The 27,486-nt window shown below is 38.2% G+C and overlaps 2 protein-coding genes across 3 annotated transcripts; both read left to right on the forward strand.

The window, feature by feature from the left end:
• Positions 1 to 1,664: 1,664 nt before the first annotated feature.
• On the forward strand, positions 1,665 to 12,350 carry LOC139988953 (uncharacterized). 2 transcript variants are annotated; one of them, XM_072006771.1, is made up of 4 exons: positions 1,665 to 2,417; positions 3,350 to 3,545; positions 6,430 to 6,631; positions 11,968 to 12,350. In XM_072006771.1, the coding sequence occupies exons 2-4, from the start codon at positions 3,359 to 3,361 to the stop codon at positions 12,107 to 12,109; spliced, it is 531 nt and encodes a 176-aa protein (XP_071862872.1). In that variant the 5' UTR covers positions 1,665 to 2,417; positions 3,350 to 3,358; the 3' UTR covers positions 12,110 to 12,350. The 2 variants fall into 2 exon arrangements, with proteins under 2 accessions (XP_071862872.1, XP_071862871.1); XM_072006770.1 differs by having other exon boundaries at positions 2,201 to 2,417; positions 3,346 to 3,545.
• A 48-nt stretch (positions 12,351 to 12,398) lies between these two features.
• LOC139988895 (uncharacterized) lies at positions 12,399 to 16,944 on the forward strand. Its single transcript, XM_072006682.1, has 6 exons — positions 12,399 to 13,716; positions 13,809 to 13,956; positions 14,888 to 15,144; positions 15,252 to 15,493; positions 15,573 to 15,862; positions 15,934 to 16,944. Exons 1-6 carry the CDS (start codon positions 13,550 to 13,552, stop codon positions 15,997 to 15,999), a joined length of 1,170 nt encoding a protein of 389 aa, XP_071862783.1. The 5' UTR covers positions 12,399 to 13,549; the 3' UTR covers positions 16,000 to 16,944.
• Positions 16,945 to 27,486: the final 10,542 nt, after the last annotated feature.

A 27,486-nucleotide genomic window follows, 5' to 3' on the forward strand; every position in this document is an offset into this window, starting at 1 on the left:
ATCTTTAATTATAAATATTTTATATTATATTTTCTACTATTTTGATATTCTGTGCTATATTTTCCCAAAGGACAACATCCTTCTATCATGAAATTATTTCTTCTTATACTTGCTACCATTCCCTTAAGGACGTCTTCCGCTTCCTCTAAAAAAGGGAAAGCAAATCTTACGGCGGTGATTTCGCGTGAAAACAATCCGTACAATTTACAGCGGCGTCTGTAGCGGCGAAAAGTTATTGTAATAATCTCCGGCGCCTTTATCGGCTTAAGCACTATGCCAAGCGTGCTTTCTCCGCAACGATAGCGAGGAGGATCGTGCCAAAAACGATGTCGTGCAGTTACGATCCGCGGTATTCTCGCAAAAATGATCGCAGGCGTTTCGTTTATCGCGCCAACTTGCAAGAAAACAGGAGGAATATCTCGAAAAAGAAGGACCCCCCATTGTTTCGTTCGAAACAGCGTCGCCACGTTACCAGACGTCTCGTCACGTTCGGATGAAAATGAAATTGAAAGTCGTCGTTGATATCACGAAGTTTCGCCGAATAATCGAAAGAATTTTCAAGTGTAGAATAAAATTTGTTTGTTAGAAAAATTGATACAAACAACATTCTTAGTAATTGGCACTTTTAAAGGTAAATTTGACGTTCATAAACGTATACGATAATAAATTAGACATTCAACAACGGCCAATATGAACTGGCATGTTTATGACACGACTGTTTGCTAATGTTAATTAAGTTTCCAAGCTGGGACAATGGGAGTCCTGCTGGTCTGTAGAATTGGAAGCTTAAGGCAGTTGCGGATTTTGCGTCTTGCAACCTCACGAGCTCGAGTCTGTTAAAACACGTGGCTGCCAAACGTAGGAAAATCGGTAGATGTCCAACTGTGCAGAAGGACATTTCGCGTTAAGAAATGTTGAAGCTTCCTAAATAAATGGAATTATTATTTTTCTTTATCCGTACATTGCATTGAATTAATATATAATGCAAATTTTCAAATTATTCTGAACCGAAATAAAAATGAAATAAATAAGAAAGTTAATGGCTAGAACTAAAATTCATATTTAAAAATGAATTACCTTAATTGCCATTTTCTATCGTTCGTTTGAAAATACAGATATCACAGATATTACAAAGGAGAAAATTAATTTGCAGGTAGGAAATCGACCGTAAGAGATCGCTGGTTTCTATGTAGCAAGGTAAAAGTGCATCACACACATTCGGATCGACGTGAACGGGAGTACGTAAGAAAACCTCGTTCATTGAGCAACGATTCGAGTAGATCCGCGCGTAATCGTTCTCCGTGCCACGCAAGAAATCGATTATATTCTTACGGAGTAGTTGCTGCGTGATCGCACTTAAGTGGTTGCTGACACCATTTCTATGTACTATTACGAGATATCACTTAAAAAACACCACTATCTAGTAAACACTTTCTCAATCGCTAAATTTATTCTATTTCGAATGTTCAATCTCTGGAAAATGTCCAATAGAAGTTCCATATTAACACTTTAGAAGGAAACTTCCCTTTTTTTTCCAATCCAAAAAACATTGTTCATGTCATGTAACTTCCAACTATTTTATATCATTCAATAAAACTTCAACATTGTACAAATGTCTCGAATCTAAAGAAACTTTACTCACAGAACTTCCCTTGAATCCGGAGAACATTTTCTATCTACATTTCACACGTCATGCAATTTCCACGAGCAACTTCAATTTTCACGTTTCCATCTTTTTTCAATTCGAAGAAACTCTACAGATCTTGCAGAGATCTGCCTCAAAATTTAAAGACCGACCTTCATCCACATGTCACATCTCACGTAAGTTGCGCTATTAATAAAAGTTCGATGTTTACACTTCAAAAAACCTTTCCGCGTTTTACAAATCCGACTGAACTCCGCGAACATATTTCACAAACTGTTCGTTCGTTCAAAAGTCAGTGCTCGAGTTCTACGTTTTCTGCTCGGTCCATTGACCACCCCCGGAACTGGATGTCCGCTGCAAGCGTTAACCCCATCGCGACCAAACTTTCGATTTACTTGGACGTTCGACATTCGAAAAGAACTTTCTACGCGGAAAGCACTACCGATCGTTGGTACTGAAGCATACAGGGCTACGAAATCGTGACGATGACCTTGCGGAGGACGCGAATCGACGCGGAAGAAAATTAGGACAACGCCACGCATCGGTCTTGGTGGCGCACTAAATGTCGCAATCGGTCGGTCGCCGTTCGTTTGAACGCGACGTCGAGGAAGGGGCCCAACACTTTCTCTCGACGATCGACTGGAACCGGCGGCAGCAGGCTTACGGTCGCCCGGAGGAACACTCGACCACGAGTTTTTACCAAAGGAACAGCTAGTTTAGCGTCACGTTTTCTACCGGTGATCCTCTACATCACAACTGTCACGTAGAACAGGTCGGCGGAATCAATCGATATCGGTTCGGTGTTATCTTCCAACGAAACACGTAAATAATCGTACAAGGAATAAGAACTAAGTGGATGCGATGGAATGCAATGGATTTGTGAATGAAGTTTGAGACTGTTGGTGGAATTTGTTGCGATTGATAGAGGTTTTGGGTGTTTCTGAAGTTTCGGCTTTCCAAGTGGAATGTATTCAGATTGATTGAGATTTCGAACGTTTTCTGCGGTGGTTGGAGAGTGAATAATCGGAGGAAGATTAAATAAGTTCCACTAGAATGGATTTGTAAATAGAGAGTATTGGTAAAGAGTGCTGCAGTTGGTCGTGGTTTTCAATGGTTTCAAATGTTTTATGTAATTGTTAAAAAACGTTTACTTGCGTGAAAGTTGCTTGAGCGGGGAATTGGTTGAAGAATTTGTGAACTTTGTAGTTGAGGTGCTTGAAACTGTTTGAATGAAATGGATTTGTAGCTGAAAATTATATATAATTACAAGTAGAATTGGGCTTGACCGAGTTTTGGTTGAATTTTCTATGGTCGTTGAAAAACGTTGAATAATTTAGAATTTGTTTGAATGGGCAATTTATAAAATTTACGACTGTGATAGATTCGGGTGGATTGGAGTTGTGAATGGGAATTATTAATGAAGTATATCGAGGTTTGAAGTTTTTAATGTTCTCCGCGGTCTATGAAGATCACTGAATCGTTTGGAAACCAATTAAATGGAGAATTGTTTGGAAAATTTCAAATTAGAACGTGGTTGAAGTTATGTATGGTGATGGAATTAATATATTAGCTTCTTGCGAGAGATTAAATTTAATTTAGAGTTAATACAATGTTCAAACGTTCATGTGGAAACAATAAGGATAGCAGAAATAATATATGGAATAACAATAAATATGGAAACAATGCGATTAATTTGTTAGATAGCGTTCTAAGATGCAAATGACAAATGCGTGTTTGATCCTGGGATGTTGCTTCCTTGTGGTGACATTGGTGAACGCGGCACCGGGTCCAGAGGAACCTGCCTTCCACCTTCCGGTGCAGCTGATCGGCTTTCCCGTGATTACAGCCGCTGTGAGGATCACTAATTTCGTGAAGAAACTTGCTTACTCGTTGAATCCAGGTGATTTTCATTTAAAATTCATTTAATAAAAAGGAACCACTTATGTAGAGTTATAAAAACAATTAAAAAACACTTCGACTCGGTGACATAGGATTTTGCAGATATTTTTTATCTGCAAAATAAATAAGGAAATGCGACGAGATTCATTCAAGTAAATAGTAAGAATCCAGCAGAATATCATCACGTTTTTGAATGAATCACAGGAACAGAAATCTGTCGCACGAGCAAGTTCAATGTTCTTCCACTTCGATAGCCGATCAGTTATGTACATTCAACGCAAAAAGAGGTTGAACTTCAGTGTATAGATGATTCGTCTAGCCTGTAGTTTCGGGCGTGAATCGAATGGACGAGCAGCGAAAGCGAAAGTGTTCCACTTGTTGCAACTTCTCTCTCGGAATACCATGTAACGTCCGCGTAACTCTCCGTTGTTTCCTGGACAAACATGTTGTCGTAAATCACTGTTTGCTCTTGGTAATTAGCACGGATTCTTGATAATTTATGGTTATTATTAGGGTAAATTGGAAGATTTATTTTGGAAGATTTGGTGGATGTAATGTAGGAGATTTTTAATAGATTTAATATTAATAATTTTCAGTTGGAATCAATATTATAAATTTCTAATTTAATAAACCTAATGTTATTAATATTGTTAATATTAGAGGTAGGTGCAATATTACAAATGTGCAATTCAGTATATGCATAATATTATAGAAGGTCGACTAACTTGTGGGTAATTTCTATTTAACTTCAAATGATGTTTCTTACGAGTAAGATATTATTATTCTAAAAAGAGAGAAAGAAGCGGAACATCATTCACAATCATTTTAAAGATTGTTAGGAAACCTATGGTCTAGATTAAGTGTACCTAAGGGATGATTTCTATTATAATTATACTTGACTCAAATGAGTAGTTATTTAATTGCACATCTCTACGTGAAATATAGGTTTACAAATTCTGCATTACAACATAAATCATTTGTTTTACAGTATCGGAAATAAAACTCTTCTGAACCTATTAAAATCGTTCTTAGAAACTCTACGTCTCAAACATTTCTATCTTTCTATTTATTTCTTATTTCTGTATTCTAGTCAAAGTTCCAAACTGATTTTGAAATTAAAAAATTCCAAAAACGAGATATATGAGATTACAGAATGTCCATATGCAAAAACATACAAAATATTAAAAAGTAAAATATTCACTATAGTATTTGTGAGTGAAATATTGGAAGATGAAACAAACCTGAATTTACATTTTATTTCTTCATTCTCTTCGTAAAGATATTTTCCATGAACGTCTTATAAATTATCCAAAATCCGCTCTATTTTCCTATCCTTCGACTTAAATGTTTCATTCTTTCGCACGATTCTTCTTCCCAGTCGCGTTGCATAATATTTCAAGCGCGCCTTTGTTAAGTTGCCGGCAATTACGGGACATTTTCGGTGTTTTCGACCGTAATAGCAGTTTCCACGGCGAATCATCGTCGCTCGAACTGATTTGAACGAGCGCCTGGTCCTTATTTTACCATCAGTGTACGTATAATATTCAGTGAGCGTATAAAACGTTCACAAAGACGGTCAGGCCAGGTTCTTTCGCCGGAACCCGCTCTTGCTAATTATTCGTCGCGCGCACCGCTATGACAGAAAAGCTGGCTCTAATTTGTGGTATAGCAATTTATCTTTCCCGTTGCTCGTTATCGTCTCGCGTTTAACACACCTGTGATGCTTTCCCACGAAATTAAATGAAATCGACACCTAAGCATTCGATTGTTACTGCTTGCAACGATAATTTATGTAATGCTTTTTTAAATACATTTTTCCTTTTTCTATGGTAATTAACAATTGTTCTTGTTATTATTGTGTGATTGACTTAAGTTTGCGTTTAATATCTGTTTTTATATATTTTTACATTTTATATTTTATAGACACTAAAACCGATATTTTGTTGATAAAATTTCTGAATTTCGCGGATCTTACCGAGTAATTGTATACATTTAACACAAATATTATAAATTAATACACATAATACTGGGTCAGTGTCACAAAATTTTTAATTTAGTAGACCAAGTATTACTGACGTCCAATGTAATAAATCCAGTACTATTAATTTCTACTTAAAGAGGATTTGATAATACTAATCTATAATTCTGTACGCTTAATGAAATATACCAATTTATTTTCACAAGTTTGGTAAATTATAATCAATAGCCAGCAATTCAAATATTAGTCAAAACTTCCTCTTCCATGTTCCGATTTATTTGCTATAAATATTGATAAATCTAAAAAATAATCCAATTTACGCTTCTCTTATATATCACTACGCGTTTCATACGTATTATGAAATGGCTGAGAGAGGAATTTTTAGGACCAAGGATTGATTAATAAATCGGTTTCAATATCGATAATTCGATAGAGTGTGAAATTTAGATGTGTGAAATTTGACGAGCAGTCAGCAATGACAGGCGAACACGCGACCACGGATGGAATGCTATCGAGATATGTCAATTTTCGTTAAAGTGAACGTTGAAGGAGTCACGCCGTTAATTGGTCATTAGCTAGGGATAGTTATTTGACGGTTCTGAATGATGGAAACGTGGATTGTCACTTGGATTGATGACAGTAACCTGTCTAGGTATATAACAGCCTGTATTGGGATTCGTATAGTGCATTAACTCGTCTGACAACGATGGTTCATTGAATATTAAGAATAAAATTTATCGATTTGGAAATTGTTAAATAGAATTGGAGATCTCGACGAAGCTACCGGAAATGTTAAAGATATCGTTCAAGAACAGTGTGAGAATTTTCGACAGCCAGTTCCATGAAGTCGTTTCACTAATTACGAAACGATTTTGACATTTAGCACAGTTTTACCTCTCGTTTTTAGAGACTTACGTCAACCGAGTAAGACGAGACCTGCCTCTGGTACACGACGAAGAAATTCTAGATGTTGGCAAAGTGGAGAAGAAGTTGATATCGGAGTTGGGCAGTAACGTTTGCGTTTACGAGAGAATCTGCGCCAAGTATGCGGCTGAAACTCTGCAGAAACGAAGTCGACAACGAGCTTTGGACTGGGATGTCGTTTTCAGGTACGTTTTATTGATATTTCGATCTTCACTTGAAGTTTCAAGAACTACGTAGTACTGAATTCGATCTAATCGTTATAAAAATATTAAGTAACAGATTTTTAATAAATTATTAACTTGAAGGTATGTACAGATCTAAATATCAGATTTAATTTCATTTTTATCTCAATCTTCTACTTTAACTCTGTTATCTTAATTTTTTGATTCGATCTTCTTATTACAACTTATTTTCACAACTCGTTTCACTGTAATTTCCTATTTTGAAGAGTCTTTTCAAAAGAAACCACATTCAAGAAACTAGATCTATTGAATAATATTCAAAGATAGTAAAAAGCAACATATTCGTGCTCTATGCAATAATAATATACATAAGCTGAATACGTGTATATTAGGATAGTCATTAACTGTTGATTATCAACAGATCTATCGATAGGCATTACAACACACTATTACTATTATTATCACGCTATACAATTTTCCTAGCACATTGCACGTAACACTCTATTTCTCAAACCTGTCTCCAAGATATGCAACTATTTCTCATATCTTGTCGTACGAGTATTTTTTCCTTCTTATTAATTCTCGTCTTATTTCAATTTTTCTTCTTACTCTTCAACGACTCACGATACAATTTGACCTACTTTCCTAGAAGAAACCATACAACTTGATACTATACAGTTTTTTTCGTTTGCTTCAATTTCTATTCTAATTAACCTACTTCGCCATAAAATATCCAAGGAAAGAAAATAATTTAATCTGAATACGTTGCCATTCTATTAAATAACTGGATTTTTTTTTCAATTGCTCGCTTCTAATTCATCTCACCTTCGTTAATCAATTTCAGAGATAAATATAATTCACTAATTTACTATTTTATTATAGCAACATTACACACATTCGTTTCCCTTGCAATCCTATTTTTTCTTCTCATTTACTTTAAATTTCACTCATCTTCATTTCAATTACTACTTCAACTTATGCAAATTTAACAGCATACTAGCCTTCTCCGATTTTTTCCCCATTTATTTCAATTTCCACTCACCTTCACTGCAACTTATACTTTAACCTATGCAAATTTAACTTGCGCAATCGTTCTGCAATCTAAAAGAAAGGTAAAAATACTTCAACACGTTACAATGTACAACTTCCCAATAACACCGTATCATATTTACATAAACTTGTCATGTTCCTGAACGAGCTCATACACTTTGCATTAATGCGTCATCATCCTCTATTACCAATCCTAATCTCGTTCATTTACATCATATTCGTTACTCAAACCGTTATATGTATACGTCTACCTTAATCGTTACATTTTCACCTTTCATCGTCTGTTGCGACGAAGTTCGAATTTCTCACTTCACCTCACGGAAGTCTTCGAGAGCGATCGACTGTTCCGACTGTTGTATAATTAGTCTTGGTGGATCGATTGCGAGGCAGCATCAGTAAAACAAAAGCTGTCGCGATCGATAACGCGGTTTTGCGAGTGCATGTAGTCACTTAAGTAACCACGTCCCTGAAGTTCACGACTCAGGGTATTGACGACTGGCACAGATTAGTTCTCAACCTTCGTTGCGCTCGATGGCCTTGCGAAACTTGGCGAATACGAAGTTTAATAACGAGCTCGTTAGTGCATCGTAGGAAAATTACTGATCCATTTGGCCGACCAGCCGTGAAACGGGTCTTCTGTTGCCCCATCGTCTTCTTCTTGTCTTCTTTTTTCTACCTTGCGCCGTGCCGATGATGTCAATCCTGACACGGTGTACGACTTTTTCCTCTGACACTGAGGAAACGATTTCTCTGAATGAGAGATACAACTTGTATGGTTCTTGAGACAGAAATTCCTAGAATTACGTGAAATTATGAGAATGTGTTGACACTCCGAGAGAAAAAGAGGCGAGGAAAGGTATTTGGGTGTTTTAGTGCTGGTCACGTAGTTAAGGTTGATTAGAAATTGAATCACGAATTTTGCAGTTGCTCTTTTACGCGTTTAACGCGTATGTTAGGAAGGTTTGTTGTTTGTAGAAATTCAAGTGAAAGTGAGTTACGATGTTTATGACCTTTTTCATGGATTTCATGATAGATACGTCTGTTTCTAGGTTTCAATTATTCATCAAAAAATTCTCCACTGAACTTCTCCTCCCACTTATAAAAATACTAAAATTCTGATTTCAATTTCGATGGTCTACAAGAAGTTTCGATAATTCCGTGAAATATTAACGAAACTGTATGAATCCTTCGACTCTTAAACCGTCAAACTTATCCTACCTATCAAAGTATCAGAATGCGAACAATGTCTAAAACAGCAATTCCAATTCAGCATCTCGTCACATGTTTGTTCAAAATTCATGCGTAACAACCCTTTGCGATCTCCAATGCATCGATTCCTCGAGTCATAACTTCCGCGTAGAGAAACCTCCACCTGCTCGTAAAAGTCGAAATGTGAAATGAAGGAGATGCAACCGAAGAGATTGCTTCTCTCTTCAACAGCCTTTTCTGCATAAATTCCAAACATTCTTGGATAATTCGTCGAGAATGATCGGTCAGATAAATCATGCGGACATGCAACGAATGTGATCTGGTCAGAAGTGAAGACAGTCAAACAGTTTAGATGAATTTAAGGATTTTTTTACGATGAAGTTCTATCGTAACTTGATTGTTAATATCCATACTTTATTATTATTCAAATTTTCCACCACGATGGACTTTTTATCAATTTATAAAGACGCGAAGAAAAAATTTAGGAGATCGACTAGAGGCACTTAGAAAGATCTGCACCATACAATAAATACAACACTCATGGCTGAATTATAAATTGAAAAAAACTTGTAAACGAAGCTTCAGAGTGTCATTTATGTTATATCTTCTATCGCCATAGAACCTTCATCGATTTATCAAAAATTAAAGGTCGCTTTTCTTCCCACTTATCTCCTCTTGCTGCATAAATTCCAGGGATTTTCAGGTAATTCGTGGAGAACGATTGGTCAGATAAGTCCCCTGAAGATGCAACGAAGGTGGCCTGGCTTCTAAATGACCCGACGCTTCCATCCAACTAGTAGAAGTGGAAGCTAATAGAAATCCGTGCTACCGGTTGTTCGTAGCTAGCCGGCCACGAGCTCGCACTAAATTCAGTTGTAAGTAACGCCAGCGGCAGATAGTCCTTAATGGCGGTCTCCACGAGCGACCTAATGCATCCTGATAACTCTCTTCGTTCCACCCTCCACCCGTTCCTTCGTTCTCCGCCGTTTTACGAGCGTCTCGAGCTACTCGCCTTCGAATTCGAACGGCTTATCTGCGATTTCACGGTGCCGAGATGGCCAGCGCGTGTCCTCGAAGACGAAACGCGTCGCTTAATCGCTTCTGTCACCTGTAGGGGCAAGATGGAGGTAAAGCAGAGAAGATTCAAGGGAAATGAGAGGATGTATCGAAGGTTGGAGCTGGCAGAGACACGTTTGGAGAGGTTTAACGGAGCATGCATGAGAGACTGGCATCCTCGAGTCCCTCGCAGAAGCTATTCAAGTCGAAGGATGGAAGGTTAGGAGGTTTTCGGATGGTCAGCGTGAGCTGAGGTCTTTTCAAATTCCTTTTATTTTAGGGGTAGTTGGATCTTAGTTATGAAGAGGCGAATTAGGTTTGTTGCTCGTATTTATGTACATTTTTAGGTCATATTTGTTGATGATGTACGTGTAATACTTAGGAGCAGCAAGTTTCTAGCTTTCGCGGACTGAAAAATCTTTGAAGCAATAAATACGATTGTCGGTGCCTTTGATCTTCAAGGAAACATCATCAGACTCGATCTCATGGTGAAAATCTCATGGACCTCAACTCAGACAAGTACTCGATCAAATTCGGTCGTAGTAGGAACTCTATGTACTTCCAATACAAACTCTTCGATTCTAATATTTCCGTGCTTACTAGGGTGAGAGACCTTCGTACAATTATCGACTTCAACCTCACATTTATAGATCACTTAGCACACGTCACCGCTACTTATAGAATGCTGGGTTTCATTAAGCGTAGCTATGGTCATTTCAACAACCCTTGTACCTTAATTAGACTTTACTCTTCCCTTGTACTCCCTCACCTTGACTATGCCTCGGTCATCTGGCAGTTCCGTATAGCCAGACAAAGAGACCAGCTTGAGAGGATTCAGAACTTCTTTCTCAGGTTCCTTGCTTGTAAAGCCGCCTGTCCAATGAACGTTCGTGATTGTGACTCCTACCACGGAGAAATAGAAATTCTTTCCACTTGCAACTAGACGATTGTCAGCCGAGGCTATTCTTCTATTTAAAATCTTAAATGGATTTATCGAACTGTTCACAGCTCTTAGCCTTATCAACTTCCACATATCTTCCTACTTCTCCGGGTCTCCCTGCTTATTCTATCGACCATCCTTCCCCTCCAGATTTGGTCACACAAACACAATTGTCCGTGTATGCGAGTTTGGAAATTCAATACTTTTATGCAATAATATCAACTTGTTTTTTACCTGAATCTCATGGAAAAGGTACACGAAGCCTTAGCTAACCCGTGCGGTCTGATTATCTCACAGCGACTGTATCACGCTGACACTTATCTTCCTCTTATTGTGTGGCATCTATTTGCAAAACGAATCTTTCTCCGTTTAATAAATGAAAATGAAAATGAAAATTACATGAAAATCTTTCCATTTTGTTTCGAGTTTTGTTTGAGACTAGTTCGCGTAGAAGGGGTTATTTGCAAGGGTGGGAGATCAAATTATTAGGTTAGGGATTTTTTTACTGAAAAGTTATCGTTAAAATTCGAGTATAACTCATTTTAAATCTTCCAGTATCATGATAAATTTGTTTGCCAATCTATAAAAGAACGAACATAGAATTTAAGCGTGGAAAGAATTCTAAATAGGTAAACTCGGAGATGAAGCTTATATCTTCCACTGCTATCGAACCATCATCGATTTACGAACAAAAAACGAATTTGAACGGTTTAGACAAAGATACTTTCAAAAGATTGCAATGTTAAACGCGTAGAAAATTCTCACGAAACAATTCCACGCAAATCACGAACACTTAATATGAAATAAAGAAAAGATACTCGACGTAGGTAAGAAAAATCAGATTTAAACGCTCTCGTACCGCCTATAACTTCCTCTCTAATCTCTCCATAGGCACCGTGCAATGATCCACGTTATTCTTCTTACCATACAAAAAAAAAAAAAAAAAAAGACACGATCCAGTTACTTTACAACGTACACGCACCACGCATAGCGATTTATGTTTCTCGACTATTGCACGAACGCTCGTAACGCTTTCACAATCAAGTTCATTAGATGGTAACGTATGGGAATGATGGTTTTACAGCGAGTACAAATCATCGCCGAACCCGATGAAGGAGAATTATTTATTGAGCGTGTTCCTGGGCGACATCATAGGAAGCCCGCGACTCTGTCATCAGCTGGCGAAACGAGGGAGAGGCTGCGACGAGGCCACGCTCTCGGATTAACTGTAAACCGTACCATTTACGGAGCCGCGTACAGATTGTAAATATCGCGAAGCATGTTCCCGGTTTGCATCGTGCAAAGGATCGTCTATCCTTGCTACATAATAATCGTAGTTGCGTAAAACGCGACGAGGATAAAATTGTATAGGGGAACTAATGACTTTAGGACCCGTAATTAATTGTTATCGCTTTGTTACCTGAAGTTCGTTGCTTATAGGATTTACTGATTAATCGTACTTTATTGTCGGTGGAATCTGAATGGAACAAGTCGTCGATGATAGAAAGCTGTTAGAATGAAAAGATCCGACGAAGAGAGGGCATATTAGTTTCCCTTTTCAAAACTAACGTTCCTTGCTGTTTTCGCCTGGAGAGTCTTTTAACGAAGAAATGATCGGTTGCTAATCGTTGAAAGCGAACACTGTTTCTTGCAAATGTACAATAATTTTCATATTTATAGCAATATAGAGTGTTTTGTTAACTCTCTTGTTAATATGATGTTAATAATATCTATGTTATAGATACGCATCGATAGCGGTTTCCTTTATTTCGATAGATTTTTGATGGAAAATTTGTCTGAAGTAACGCAATTGGTAAACTGATACTTTTTTAAATCCTTGAATTTTGCGAAACGAAAAGCGAGTCTCAAGTTTCGATTGATGTGCATATTGCAAACAATGTACACGATACCATACGAATTAATTGCACGAGAATTTTAACACTGGATCTATCTTAATTCTTGATTTTTTTACGGTATAAAAATGGTACAAGTGTTTGACAGTTTTTAGTAATTGATATTTCTAGTGTTAAATATTCGTACGTATAACTGAATTATATAGGAAGAGAATTTCAAACATTTCAATTTCAAGAGTAATAAAATATCGGAAATGTCCTTCGAATTCTTGCCAGAGCAACAAAGTATCATTGATTAATTCTCTGTTGATTAATGAATAAAATCATTAAAAGAAAAGCAAAAACAAGCGTACTTTGTCTTCTTTAACACCGGTGAGGCATAGAATACGAGTATCTTCGAACGTGTACGCGGTACACGCGCGAAAAACGGTCACACGAAGTGAGAGTAGACAACGATGACGTTTCTTCCTACCTACGCTTCTTCGGCCGAGCTTGTGTACGAAGAACGCTTTCGAAGAAAGTTCCAGTTGCCGTGGAACTGTGACACGATCATCCGCGAAGCGAAACACTCGGCGTATTCCAGCAGCGAACGCAAACAAAGTGCTACTACGAAAGGAGTTACTGTCATCGACCGTTTTATTCTTTCGTCAGTAAAATTCATAACCCGGTCGACGTGAAAGTTTAAAAATTTAACATAAACGAAATATCTTCCAACAAATGTTTCCCGTGATGGGAAATTCTAAAAAGAGTTGGCAGAGAAATTTTTCAAAAATTTGTTAAACGCTAGATATTAAACAAGGAAATAAAGAAAAAATGAAGAATTATAGTACGACGTTTAGGTTGATGCTTGTTTGCCTTTTTCTTTGCTCTGAGATTCGCGCAGAGGATCAATTTCGAAGGATTCGTCGTAAAATCGACGAGGATCGTTATTGCAATTTTGACGAAGCTCGAAGCAATTATGATGCCACGGATTTATTAAGGTAAGCAGCTATTATATTGCAAATTTATTGTTGACGTTATTTTCAAATAAAAGTTTGAGATATTCAAGTGGGAAACATGGTTCGTCGCGTAGGTGTATCGATGAATTGGCTGTCGATCTCATCGATCGAGAAAGTGGCGTGCTAAAAGTATCCAATGGAAAAGGTCAATTGAATGGATTCACGGACAGGCAGATCTCTTTTATGGATGTTTTCTCGAGTGTTTTCAATAACGCTGCGACGGTATGTTGAAAATTGAATTTGTCCATTCATTATGCGAATTTTATTCAGATTCGACTGGTGTTTTTGAAGTTTTTGAAACATTGAAAAGAAAAGAGTTAAAATTATAGGAATAATAAGATTGTCATTATTGAGTTCTTTATTATCCACGAATTATTTCATTACGAGGTTGGAAGATACGTAATGAACTATCGAGCGAGAACATCGTAAATAGCATTATACGAGTTTATTAGTTGAAACGTCCTTAAATTAATAATAAATTGCATCGTGAAATTTAATACCGAGCATATGTTGCCGCACTAAAAACTCCAGCAATCGCTCGTCGTAAAGAATTTAATGTATTGCCGATTATCGGTTATTACAGAAGCACATGAAATACTATTAAATACCGTAGGTTAATATTCTTTAAAGTCACTAATAAATATTCCCTTGTATACAACATCGAAAGAAAACAAAAGAGACCAGACGAAACAAATGAAGTTCGACTTTCTAACTCTAATTTCTAACTAAGTTTTACTACCCCTAAAAAAACAATATTCACTCGTGAAAGTAAGAGCCTTTCATTATAAGAACTTCTCACAGTAGGTGAACTGTTCTGGATATATAATTAATATTAAATTTCTTGAAAAGTAAATGACACATATTCGCAAGATTTTTTATTGCAAAAGGTGAGAATAAAAATTGAAAAACAAATCATGATCATGGAAATAGAAATTATCCTAGTGTTGTTTGTGCTCCTTCAAATAGTATAAGCTTATTCTGAATAATATTTTTATAAGAGCAAAAATAACAGAAATATTTAGATATTTTTATATAAATGTCTGCATAAAGTTCCATTCTTTTCGACATATTTGACACGCAAAAGAAGTAAGTAACCAATGGCCTCCATGTTCCTGCGTCTACGCAGAAAATTCCACAGCTTTTCTATTTACAGTCGCATCAGAGCAGCTCCCTTCCGGTGTACCCGATTTCCGACTATCAGCAATCGAATTATCCGAGTGAAACCGTCGGTCTTTCTCCTGGATTCCAACTGAATCTGCTCGATACGCTGTCCACGATATCCAGCCACGATGACTACAAGTGTGTGTCCAGGATACTCTGCGAGATGGCCAGCGGAAAACTTCCTGGAAGATCGTTAGGCAAACAGAGCTCCAGCTTCCTCGAGTTGTTCGGTCGAAATGTTTTCACGGAGTACGTTTCGTGCCACGAAAATCAATACAGTGATAGTTGCCGAAGTAGATATTTCTTCTTCAACGAACATCGAGAGCCTCTCGATCGATTTCTTTTTGTGTTTTCAGCTGGCTAACGAAAATCGATGTCGATGGAATGTCTCCATTGCTGAACTTTGGTAGAGCGATGATTCTTGGGTATAGCAATCGAGGAAATTCTGTGGCCTGCTACGAAGCGTTTCCAAAATGTCCAAGAGACATGAATGGATTGATTTACTATCTGAATAACTATAATGGAGGCTTTTTCAATCTTTTCAACAGGATTCGGGGTGGAAAATATAGGACGTCTAACGGAAATCTTGGTCAGCCAGGTAAGAAAATTATAGATTCGAAGGTTGGGTATCTTTTGTCGATAATTGGATAAATTGTCTAATTTCTTGTTTCGTTTAGTTAATGATTATTCGAAGATCGAAGTGAGGGAAAGAATAGTCGCTGGAAGCTCGACGAAACACATTCGGAATGAACCAGTACGAAATACGGTTCAATTCCCATCTATAAAATATCAAGAATATTACGCAAAGAGAGAGTATCCAAGATTTGATACGATAAGAAATAACAATGCGATTATTTTTCCTGATCAAAGAGAATTAAGCATCGAACCAACGAATAGTTTACAGGATGACGTTCCAAAATCGGAACCGTACGTTTGGCAAAGAGACAACGTTGCATTTTTTCCCAAAGTAAATTGCATAAAATACACCAAGTAGAAATTGAAATTCCCTCTGTATTAATTACATGTACATTATTTCAGGAAAACGAAGACAGAAGAATCTCTCAATTTCGATTCCCATCGAGTTTTACAATCGCACCGTCGTAATCCCAAATTGTAGATAAAACATTGAAATACGTAACTAAATACCTCAGTGAATCTAATCCATATAATTAAATAAAGGCTTCCATAAAATACATAAAATCATAGAATATTCTAAACTCCTTAACTCGTCTTCGGGGGATTACGACCGCGATAAAATATCGAATTTCAATTTTGCATCGCATAAACCAGGCGCCTTCCGTCGTGCGTTGCGAATTTGCGGATTATCTACGGCGAGAGAACCGCTGCAAAGACGCGATACAGGTTTCCGCGAGGCAACGTCCTTTATTTCGTTAGCGTTGCTCCCATCGGCAATTTTCTATCCACCTGTACGCGATGTGCTCATAACAGGAAGTCCCGAGTCGCCGGTGAACGCGATGTTACTGGCGCGGTCGCCATTTGTGGAAACAGCATGGGGCGCCGTTAGAGTACCGACAACTTGTCCAATGAATCTGTGCCCGAGTATGAGCCGCTTTATGTCTCAGTTACGCGGCACGATAAATTGTATTTTATCTCGATTCGATTTCCTGCTTGCTACTGCTGCATTTGTATGCGTGTTCGCAGGTGTGAGACTTTTTCAGGGGCAACGAAGGACGATGAAAGAAAGCACGGCGAATCTAGAGTAACATATAAGTAATATAAACGGATGATTAGTTAATAGAATTATATATATATAGGTAGAAGGAAGATGCTATAGTAATATTTGATTACTCGTGGAGTAAATTATTAATTGGTCGTGACGTTGGAATTTATTAAACTCGGATGTTTAAGATAGTATTGTGAAGAAGTTAATTACGAAAGAATGGAATTTGAAGAAATGCAGATGCATGAGAATTTGACCATAGTAATGTTGACAATAGTAATTAATTGTAGCAAATTGAGTTAGGATAATTTGGTGCAGCCATGGAGTCACAATATCGAGTAATAAATGAATTCCATTAATTACAATTTTACGTGGTAAATGATATTACATTATCGATAACTGCTACAGGCACTGCTGTTTCTAAAAACATACATTTAAAGTAATTAATTATTACTCTTACCTAAAAAAAAAAAAAAAAAGATGGTACATAGCCAGTTAAATATTCACTTCGAGTTAGGTATATTTCACCTGAAATATTTTTAAGTGGATTCGTTTTTGCTATTTTCGTTTTATATGAGAAATGTCAACTTTCTAAGTAATAATAAACACGAACGAGCCTATTATCATGATGTTTCGAGGGAGGAGCTGCGAACGACGGCGAATATGTTCACAGACACGCGAATGGTCCCGCTATAGTCTATTTCCACGTTAAATCCATGTTTTCGAGAAGTTATACTTTCACGCGTATCTCTCATTGCGATTATTTCGCGAGAAAAGCGATAATTTTCACGGTGCAGATAGGAGACAGGTAACAATCAATAGCGACGGTACATATTTATCGTAGCTTACGCGCGAGTAAGAATTAAATTATGCAAAACCTCATAATAATGCGTTATAGTCAACCCTTTGCTTCGCTAACCAACATAAGGGGTTACTAGCGTTATCGTACGCTCGTTAAAATCGCACATCTCTCGCTAAAAACTATCCTTCATCCATCTAAATGGCACTTTCGCGTTTACCGTAATTATATCTCTCTGTTCCCTTACCTATGTCCACCATCGTTTCTATCGTATATTATATGTAGAAGTTCTGATAAATTGTTCAACGAAACCACTCTCTCTCTGTATAGTTTCAAATAAATTCTAGTAATTTATGACTTTCGAATTTTTACATCTCAATAGATTCCTTTCGTTTCAACGCACAAAAAGACTTTCGGTATATGAAGCAAAACGTTAGCGGTATATATACGCAATATGTGTAAAACCAAGTAATGATATATATTAACAGAGTGATTCTTTTAGATTTCTCTCAAGCTCAAGAAACTTTCTCAACTAATATCAATAATATTATCAACGAAACTTTACAAATCACAAATTACATCTTACTTTCGCGTAATATTGGCAAGTTTAGTAATAACATTTTACAAGTAATTCTGCACATCGCAATTATTAATTATCTCACTCGAAGAAAAATTAGAAAATCGTAAAAAATAGATCTATAACGTACACCTTGTAATTTATCAATTGGCTGATAATTATTGGTTGGTGAATTGCTGTGCACGAGAGCTTACGACTAGAAACCAACTATGCGTCAACCTGTTAGACAGTTTGAACCTCACTGCATCTGACAATTCTACGAACCGATCTGAAACTTTCAAATCCCGAGTCTTGTACAAACCACGATCAATCCTAAAACCGACCACACAAACGAATGTATAAAGGAAATTCCTTTCTCCGTGTAGCACCCATTTCTCTCGCGAAATTCGGGACGTCCCCAGCACGTGTTCCCCCAAACTTTTTTTCACCAGATTCACGCGTATAGCTTGGGCTGTCTCGTTCGGGAAAGAAAGAAACGAAAGGTACGGTGGTGGAAAAAAAAAAAAAGTAGAAGAAAAGGGGGACGACGTGTAATTATTTTATCCTTTCCAGCGTGTAATTCGAGGCGTGCTCGCGCCCAAATGTCGACCAATGATCGTCGTAGCCCGAAGGGCCGTGTGCTTCGGACAAGGCCAAATAGGGTGCAACTGACAGCGAAAAACAATTAGCCTTCTGATACATCCGATGTCGCCTGGTTCGAAACGCGGAGGCGCGTTGCAGGCGTACGCAACACTTTAGGGTGTGCTTGATTGTTCCTGGCAACCGAGCGAGTCCTTCGACACGGTTTCTCAGCCGTCTCGTAATTGAAACGGTGATTTTTGTATCGCCGGTTCGATGGGGGGTAATTTTCGGCCCGCTTTGTGGCCGACGTTGGCATTTAATTTGAGAAATTAGGGATGAGGGTTGGGTTGTTCCCGCGGTGGTTTGCTTAAGATGTTATAGAATTAAAGGATGTTTGATGAAATTATGGTTGAAACATAGACACGTGCGAGAATATGCAGAATATGCAAAATTATACAGAACGTCTGAACTAAAGTATTTGTTACAATATTTAAGAGAAGATCGAGAATGAAGAGTGAGTTCTTGTAGTGGTTTACTTAGCTACTTATGTAACAGAATTAGGAAAGGAAGTTCAATACAGTTGTATTTAGAATATTTGTGCATTTGTACATATTTAATATAAAATTTGTTCGTAATAATATAAATTTATACAAATATTCGTAGTTTAGTTATACTTCATTGGAACTTTGGAAAGGTCTAAAGGATTTTGGATTTATTAACAACAATCTAAGAAATTTGATGGATCGAAATAGTCCTACATTTTGTGCATCTGATGTCCAAACTACATACAGAATAAGACTAACTAAATATTTACCTCGTTTCTACTAACGTTGAAATGTTTTGGATTGCAAAGGGGAAACAGGGGGAGTATTTCAATCTTATTTCGTATTATTCCAAAAAGTTATTGATATATTTATTCCATTTCCTACATTATGGACATCTATATTTTCTGATTGTCCCGTACTCTTAAAATTCCCGCCCCACAGCAAAAGTTTCGTCACTTCGCGAAACTTGCAACCCCTAAAACCTAATCGTATCCCTCTTACTGGTCGAAATTGAACACACAAATCAGGGGTAAACGGTTACCATTCCGTGGCGATGGTCGTTGCGGAGGAACGTCGCGACGCGCATGACTCCCTTCGTCGTCGTCGTCGTTGTCGTCGTCGTCGTCGTTGACGTCGTTGCCCATAATCTCACTCTATTAGGGCGGTATTATTTTCCGTAGTAGACATCAAAGAGGATTTCCCGCGGGCTCATTGTATCGCAGCGATAATTCCTCGTTATTAGGAGCGGCGCCGGCAGCGTTGGTCTCATGTCGGCTTACCACACCCCAAGTGCCGAAACAAATCCTCGCCAAATTGGAGCCGATGCAAAGGAGCAAAGACGCCACCCGGCGATGACAAAAGGGGGGACGCGGATCGTCGCGATTAATCCCCGTGAAAAATGCGACTCAGGTGAACCAGGTGAGAAGCTGACGAGAGAGGGAAAATCGAATTTTCAGCGAGCGGATCCGATCAAGTGTTCCTGATCGGATAGAAATAATTAGATACGTTTAAGGGTGGATACATGTGGGGATCTCGCGGTAATTCGGTGTTCGGGCTGTGGAAGAGCATTTTTGTTGCCGATGGATGAAGAGTTTTGGGTCGGTGGCTTGGAAAAATTGACGTGAAAATGATCGTAGGCTCTTCGTGGGGATTTGATGTTTGGGAAGGGAACATGATTTGGAATTGATTTTCTGTTTGTTGTGAAGTACGATAAGAAACGCGGAGTGATATAAACCACGTCTTGTTTGATGTTTGAAAGAATGAATTATTTCTTAGCAAGTATAGCTTGAGATTAGTTTCGTATTTATTGTAAAATATTCACATGGCTTATTCGAAGTTGAAGGAATGTTTTTTCATTACAAAAGAATCATGACTGGCTTCTTCTTCTGAATTTTTAGTATTCTTATAATTTTTGTGGTTACCTGAGTGAGAATCAGTCAGAGAATTTTTGTATAAGAACTTATATTCAGTTTCTCAAGCTTTTAAAATAAATCAATAGTATTTAGAGTACCTCATACTTAAAAATGTCTTAACATCAAGAACAATCGCTGGAACTGGAGATTGGAGCAAATTAAAAAGATTCCAGGGTCCGAGTTAATCAAGGATCAATAACACGGTAGACCGAGTTCGGTCCACGGAATAAGACATAAATTTCCTCACATTCCTGCTCTCCGTTTAACCATAAAACACCGCGTCCACTGTTCTATTTAGCCATATATTTTTCTCCACGAGCGTTCCACAATGGTCCAATATCGTCCTTCCGTAATACTCTCTACGGCCCTGTAATGAAGCGAAAAAAAAAGAAAAAAAAAAGAAAGATCGAAGAACGAGGAAGAAGAATCGGAGTCGAGTTCTGTGCAGAGTCTCTCACATTCTTAACATGAAACCACTTCGTTCGTTACTTTGCCTGATTCTGAAATATCCAATCAAGTTCCAAGTGAAGTTGAGCTTTTTTCAACTGTTTGTCGAATTTGAAGTAAACAACATTTATATCATTATTTCAAGTTTAATAGTTCAAGTAATATTATTTCAAGTTTCCCACTTTCAATGCTTAATTATACGTCATGCTCATATTATATACAACTATATTTACATTTATGTACAAAGTATGACAATGAACACATATGCAATTATAATAATAATTATAGTTATAGTAATGGAAAATGTTAAAGAATAATGCGATTGTCATTTCGTCACAAAATTTCTCACAACGTTATATAATTTCCTTTAACGTTTTTTATATGCACTTGAAGTAAAATGCAAGACACTTGAGTTCTTAGCTAATACCAAGGAGGCTTTAGACGCGAGAACAGCGAAGGTCAGGTCAAGAGGATACATTTGTACAGACAGGCCAGTTGAACGAGAACTTTTGAGAATACTGTGTCTGTGGTGGATCTCTTTCTGGTGGCGATTGCAGGAGGGCGGTCACAACCCAACCAGAACTGTCCTCCCGTTTCACGGATGGATTTTTCAATTTAGAGGCATCTTTGTCACGGGGGGATGGCAATTCGAGCGGACAAAAGAAGCCGGACGGCCGTAGATCTCGCTGAAAACTGGCCCTCTCTCTATCGGTTCCCCTCGATGGACGGAATAATTCGAAGCGAGGATGAGAATTTCGCGACCCACTCGCTCCTTAGGATCGCGCCACGGGATCTCGTGGCCGCTACGGATAAGTGGATATCACGGGGATGGAAAATATCCCTGTCCCGACCTTTCATTGTCGTGGCCACCGAGATTTCCCCTCCCTTTTAAAGCGTTCAATCGAGACAGGCCCTTTGTGGACCGAGCGTCGAACCGTGGATGTGATCGATTGTCCCTTTATTCGCTGCTCTAAACGCTGTTTTAAATGCTCTTAATTCTTCTGTTCCGCCTTTATGATTTATGACTTTGTGGAATATTGTAAAAGCTTTCCTCGTGTTTGTCGAATGATGTCCTATAGTTGAGAGTGTTTAAGGGTATATAGAATCGCGTGTCGAATTTCTGAAACTCAGAGGCACAGGTAGCAGGAGAATTAATAATTCTGACACTAATAGACTCTACATAATACTTGTGAAGATTGAAAAATTCATTCGATAGTAATAACAAGGAAATTAATAACTTTGACACTAATAAACCGTGTATAATACTTTACGAAAGTTGAAAAATTCCAGAAAATTAATGATTCTGACACGAATGAACTCGACATCAATGCCCACGAAGCTTGAAAAATTTATTCAACGGTAAGAAGGAAATTAATAATTCTGACACTAATAAAACTCTACACCTATACAATATTTAGTCGATTTAATTTTACATCAAAGCAACGGTGTCCCGTTTATAAATTCCCCTGGAAGCGCGGCATTCAGCTCGATTTCCCAATTTCGACGCCGAATAAACACCTCCCTATCTGTTTATCAGCGAGACCGAGGCGACATTGCCGGGTATTCCCGTGCTCATTAAAAAAGGAATCACCGATGCCCTTTATCGGATCGTCAAACAGCGATCCTCCCTTTAAAACGGCCACGGACCATCCAGATCCAACGGATAGGCTTTCAAATCGTTCATAAATAAAGCATCGAGCTGCGGGTCTCGTCTCGTGCAACGTCAGTCAGCCACGTTGATTGCAGCATTGAGGGCACGTGTCGCGGATCAATCCTCGGCCGCGTGTCAGTATTTTCGTATCATCGCCCAAGGGTGCCACCGACTTGCTCCCCGTTTCCCTTTCTAACTCTCGCGCCTCCTAGTCGCATGTTTTATCCCTTGCAAACCGCACTTTTGTGGTTGCTTTCATTTTCTGGCAGCGTCTTTCTCATTTTCGAAGCTTTAGACTGCGTCCAAAGAACAGAGAAACGAGAATATAACTTTCTTCCTCTTTCCTTTCTTTTTGTCAGTCATGTCCGCGTCACTATGTTTATCGTCTTTATCTTTTTAATTTTTTTCTTTCTCTTTTAAAAGACTAGACGACGCTTTGATGCGACAGGATTATGCGACCGGTCGAAAGCTTCAGATTTTCCTCGAGATTGTCACGGATAAAGAACTCGAGCAAACAGGGGGTAAAGGACACTCGCCGATTATCGACACCTCCTTTGCTCTTCGCTCGGTGGCTGGATTTTTAATTAAAGTATTAACCGAACGGGGCTGCTGGCTTCCTCGCTTGGCTGTTTTCTGTCATTCGATTGGTAAAACGTGAAAAGGACTCTGAGTGTATTCGTGGAGATTGGAGTGCAAAAGGATTTAGAGATTGGGGATCAAGAATTCATATAAAGGAGTAATCTTGTTGTTTGAACTGATTAACACGTGTACCAAAATCCTTCTGGAAGATAAGTTATTATTGAAACAAGAAAAATTATCATTTAAAAACGATCACTGGTTTGGTTCAATAAAGTGACTGGTACTTTTAGATCTTTTGCCACCTCTAATAATATTAACTCCCTGAGAGATGCTGACATATACATACACGTACTTCTTGTTCAATTGAAGCATCATTTTGAAACATGCAAATATAAAATGTAATATATATGTGTAATTAGTTTTCTCAAACTGTTTTCTTCGAGTTACCATTCAATATTTAGAAATATTGACGTTCGTATTACTACGATATAAGTAAAAGTATTGTTTGAAATATAAGTATATAAATATAATATAATAAATCATACACATGTATTGAATCAATTTGACCAATCACACACACACACACTATTGAACTGTTCAGTTTTCGAAAGTTGAAGTCATCCCACTCTCAAAAGCCTTCTTAAGCGTTAATGTTGTTAATCGTAATCGCTGTAAACAATAATTTTTCTGCCCTAGATCCGACATTGACTTCTTCATTTAATTGATTCTCGTTTCATAATGATTGTAATTGTTTGACTTAAAAAATACGAGCTGCAAACTGCAAACTTTCTCCTGTAATAACCTCTAATGGTCCAAACAATAAACTCGATCCAGAATCGGAACATAGAATCCCGAAGTACAGGCGCCATGGTGTTCTTAGAAGAACAGCCTACTCGGAAGCGTTTTATGTCCACAACCAGAGAAAGAAGTGACGCGTTTTACCTAGCCAGCGTCTGTACTCTGTGGACTACCCGTTCCAGCCTCTCGGAGGATCAGAAGCGTTCGTTCCGCACCGGCGAGGGCTAATTCGTGCTGGAGGACGCGAGTACAGCTACTTTCGTCGCTTTTCTTGCGACGCATCACGCGGTACGAGATGCTCGTTTCTGTTCGCCGCGGTTGCGGTGCTCCGCGAGCAAAAAGCGGAAGCGCGGCGATGGCCGCGCGCGGAAAACTGCTCGTTCCTTGGTTTTGCAGCGAACCGTGAAACGCGCCGTGCCTCTTTGGGAATTACGCAATTATGTAAAGCGGAAGGGGTTAGCAAACGTTTTATACGGACGCTACCATGCCATCTTCTTGCGCGCCATGATCTACGCGATTGAGTTGTAAAGAGAAGCCGCGTTCTTTTAGATACGATTATTTCATTTAAAGTTGTGTATTTTTTTTTAGTTTGGGAGGCAAGGAGTTGCGTTTCTTTGGTGGTTATAACGGAGTTTCAAGTGTTTTGATAATTAAGGAGTTTCTGGAAGTGGAAGATGCAGTGAGATTGAAGAGTAAAGAAAGGGAAACTCTTCTGCCTGTACATTGAAAAAAAAAAAAAGTAAAACAATTATCCAGAGATAGGTCATAAGTCATGGAGTCGAAAAAACTAATTTTCAAAATTTTGTGTGTTCGTTTGTTTCTCATCGCGTAAAAACTACTCGACGTATTTTGATGGGATTTTCTCTGTTTCATATCTTAGCGTAATGAAATCTACGAAGATAAGTTTGAAATACTTACGGTACACATTTTCAAGTTAGATTGGCACAAAATTGCGAAGGGAACCAAATTAACCAACTATGCGAATAAAAAAGCAGAGCTGTTACAAACATAATTTTTACAGACAGATGTCACACATCACAGAATTTCAAGCGTACACGCTCGTCGAAATCGCGCAACGATTATCCGGAACATTGCCCATGCACTTGAACCAACCCCATCCCCTTCCAAGACGTCAAACTTCCTGCCGACACGAACATCCATCGCCAATGACATCCTGAAAGCCTATAATTAACAAATTTACGGATGCGCTGGTCGATGGAATACCGCGATGTTTGCCCCGGTTTCCCAGTATTTGATATTCGTAACGCGTATGAATCATGGCCAGAAGGTGTGACGGGATGTGATTATACGGTGTCAGTGGCGTGTACGCGCAAGGAGTCCCGCACTTTGCGCGTTTGCCGTATTATTAAGCCGACAATACGACCGGTTGGGGTGGTTCTGCGGCTTTGCCCGTCGGGGGTCGAAATTTAGCTCCCGTGCATCGTAATAAAGAGACGCGCGTGCGGGCCCGGGAGCTTTTAAAAAGTGCCATAATTACACGGTCAGCGCCACCGCTGTCAATAGTCACAACGACGAACATCAGCCTCCTCGTTTGCCTTTCGTGCATCGACCATCGTGTTTTCCTCGTTTATTTTTTCTTTTTCCCTTGCTGTCTCATTCTACCGGTAGATGTAATTGCAACGTTCGAACAGTGACACCTGGGTCTGCGACCAGGCTATTGACTTTACGAGCCAGGACGTTTGAACGCTCGTTTCCGCGGCTCAAAAGGAGGAAGTGGCGTGTCTCTGTGATATTACACCGCTGCTGGTGGTTCCAGGTGAACCTGAAAGTGTGAAGTAGGTTGGAATCGCGGTGGACGAATTGGGAAACTTTGATGGGAATTTCACGGTTTGATTTGTATATAATATTGTTCATATATAATATTTCATTTACATATATAATATGTATAACGATATAAAATAATAATATGAAAAAAATATGTATATAAATGGCGAATATTAAGCGATTTAGATAGTTTTGTAATCTTCGATTATTGGAATTTATAATTTTTGGAGCTTAGAGCTTTGTTATCTACTATTAATCGGAGCTCAAAGTTCTAACACTATTGTCACAACTTGGGAAATTTTCCATACTTTCATCAACTGGAATTCACAATTTTTGGAGCTTAGAGCTTTGTTATCTACTTATTAATCAGAGCTTGAAGTTCTAACACTGTTGTCACAACTTGGGCAATTTTCCGTACTTTTATCAACTAGAATTCACAATTTTTGGAGCTTAGAGCTTTGTTATCTACTTATTAATCAGAGCTCGAAGTTCTAACACTATTGTCACAACTTGGGAAATTTTCCGCACTTTCATCCACTGGAATTCACAATTTTTGGAGCTTAGAGCTTTGTTATCTACTATTAATCAGAGCTTGAAGTTCTAACACTATTGTCATAACTTGGGAAATTTTCCGTACTTTCATCAACTGGAATTCACAATTTTTGGAGCTTAGAGCTTTGTTATCTACTTATTAATCAGAGCTCAAAGTTCTAACACTGTTGTCACAACTTGGGAAATTTTCCGTACTTTCATCAACTGGAATTCACAATTTTTGGAGCTTAGAGCTTTGTTATCTACTTATTAATCAGAGCTTGAAGTTCTAACACTGTTGTCACAACTTGGGAAATTTTCCGTACTTTCATCCACTGGAATTCACAATTTCTTGGCCTTGGAATTTATAGTAATATTTACTAGTAATAATCGGTAACTGCTGTTTGTAAAAGTTTCGACCTCTGACCCGTACATTTTCCACTATATTAATAATCTCTAATTTATGAAACTCGCTTAACCATTGATCTGAATGCTTTAATATTTTTAAAACATTCTTAAATAATTCTTGCAATATTCCAACAGGCGTATTCACGTTTATATCTTAAACATTATAAAACAAGAAGTAAGGAGAAACGCATCGTTGGTATCCTTCTAAAAATCACAATATTACGATCGCTCATGAAGAAACACGATTACTCGCGTGTCACTCAGCGGCAGTTCATAGCGGTTACTAATTAAGCGTCTCTATCTTCGAATAATGCATATAACACAAAGTGAAAAGGGACGAAGAAAGTTGAAAGACGGCTGCAACGAGCGCAACGAGCCACGAAGGATAATCGGCTTATTTGCTCGAGTCGAACGCGAGTCGCGCGTTTGTCATTCGTGCCACGTGCTGTCGTGCTTTTAGAATCGTGCTTTTATTTGGCGAGCGCGATTAAGCGGTCTGTGCTTGATTCGATCGTGGCCCTTCGTCTCGAGATCATGGCCTCCATCGACGTTCTCGTGATTAGCGAATGATAAAAATCATGAAACTATGAATAAACTTATATCAAATCTTCTTTTAACTTTCAATCGTCTCCTATAAGAATATTAAAAAAAAGGAACCGTGTAATTAATAGACCGCTGATCCTGGTGCAAGTTTACATTTTTATGAACCTAACTAAAATGAGATCTACACAGCGATTCGTTTCAAATATCACAATGAGTAGCACATTTTCAATGTTTTATACATTTTTGCCTATCATATGCGTTTAGGAATAAGAGA

Source organism: Bombus fervidus, chromosome 7 (assembly GCF_041682495.2).
Source record: "Bombus fervidus isolate BK054 chromosome 7, iyBomFerv1, whole genome shotgun sequence".
NCBI lineage: Eukaryota > Metazoa > Arthropoda > Insecta > Hymenoptera > Apidae > Bombus > Bombus fervidus.

Excerpts from the sequence above, each read along its gene's own strand:
- LOC139988953 (XM_072006771.1), top strand. The coding sequence starts at position 3,359 with ATGCAAATGACAAATGCGTGTTTGATCCTGGGATGTTGCTTCCTTGTG. Across the intron at positions 3,546-6,429 it reads TGCTTACTCGTTGAATCCAG|AGACTTACGTCAACCGAGTA; the intron begins GTGATTTTCATT and ends TCTCGTTTTTAG. Across the intron at positions 6,632-11,967 it reads GACTGGGATGTCGTTTTCAG|CGAGTACAAATCATCGCCGA; the intron begins GTACGTTTTATT and ends ATGGTTTTACAG.
- LOC139988895 (XM_072006682.1), top strand. The coding sequence starts at position 13,550 with ATGAAGAATTATAGTACGACGTTTAGGTTGATGCTTGTTTGCCTTTTT. Across the intron at positions 13,957-14,887 it reads TTTTCAATAACGCTGCGACG|TCGCATCAGAGCAGCTCCCT; the intron begins GTATGTTGAAAA and ends TTCTATTTACAG. Across the intron at positions 15,863-15,933 it reads ACGTTGCATTTTTTCCCAAA|GAAAACGAAGACAGAAGAAT; the intron begins GTAAATTGCATA and ends ACATTATTTCAG.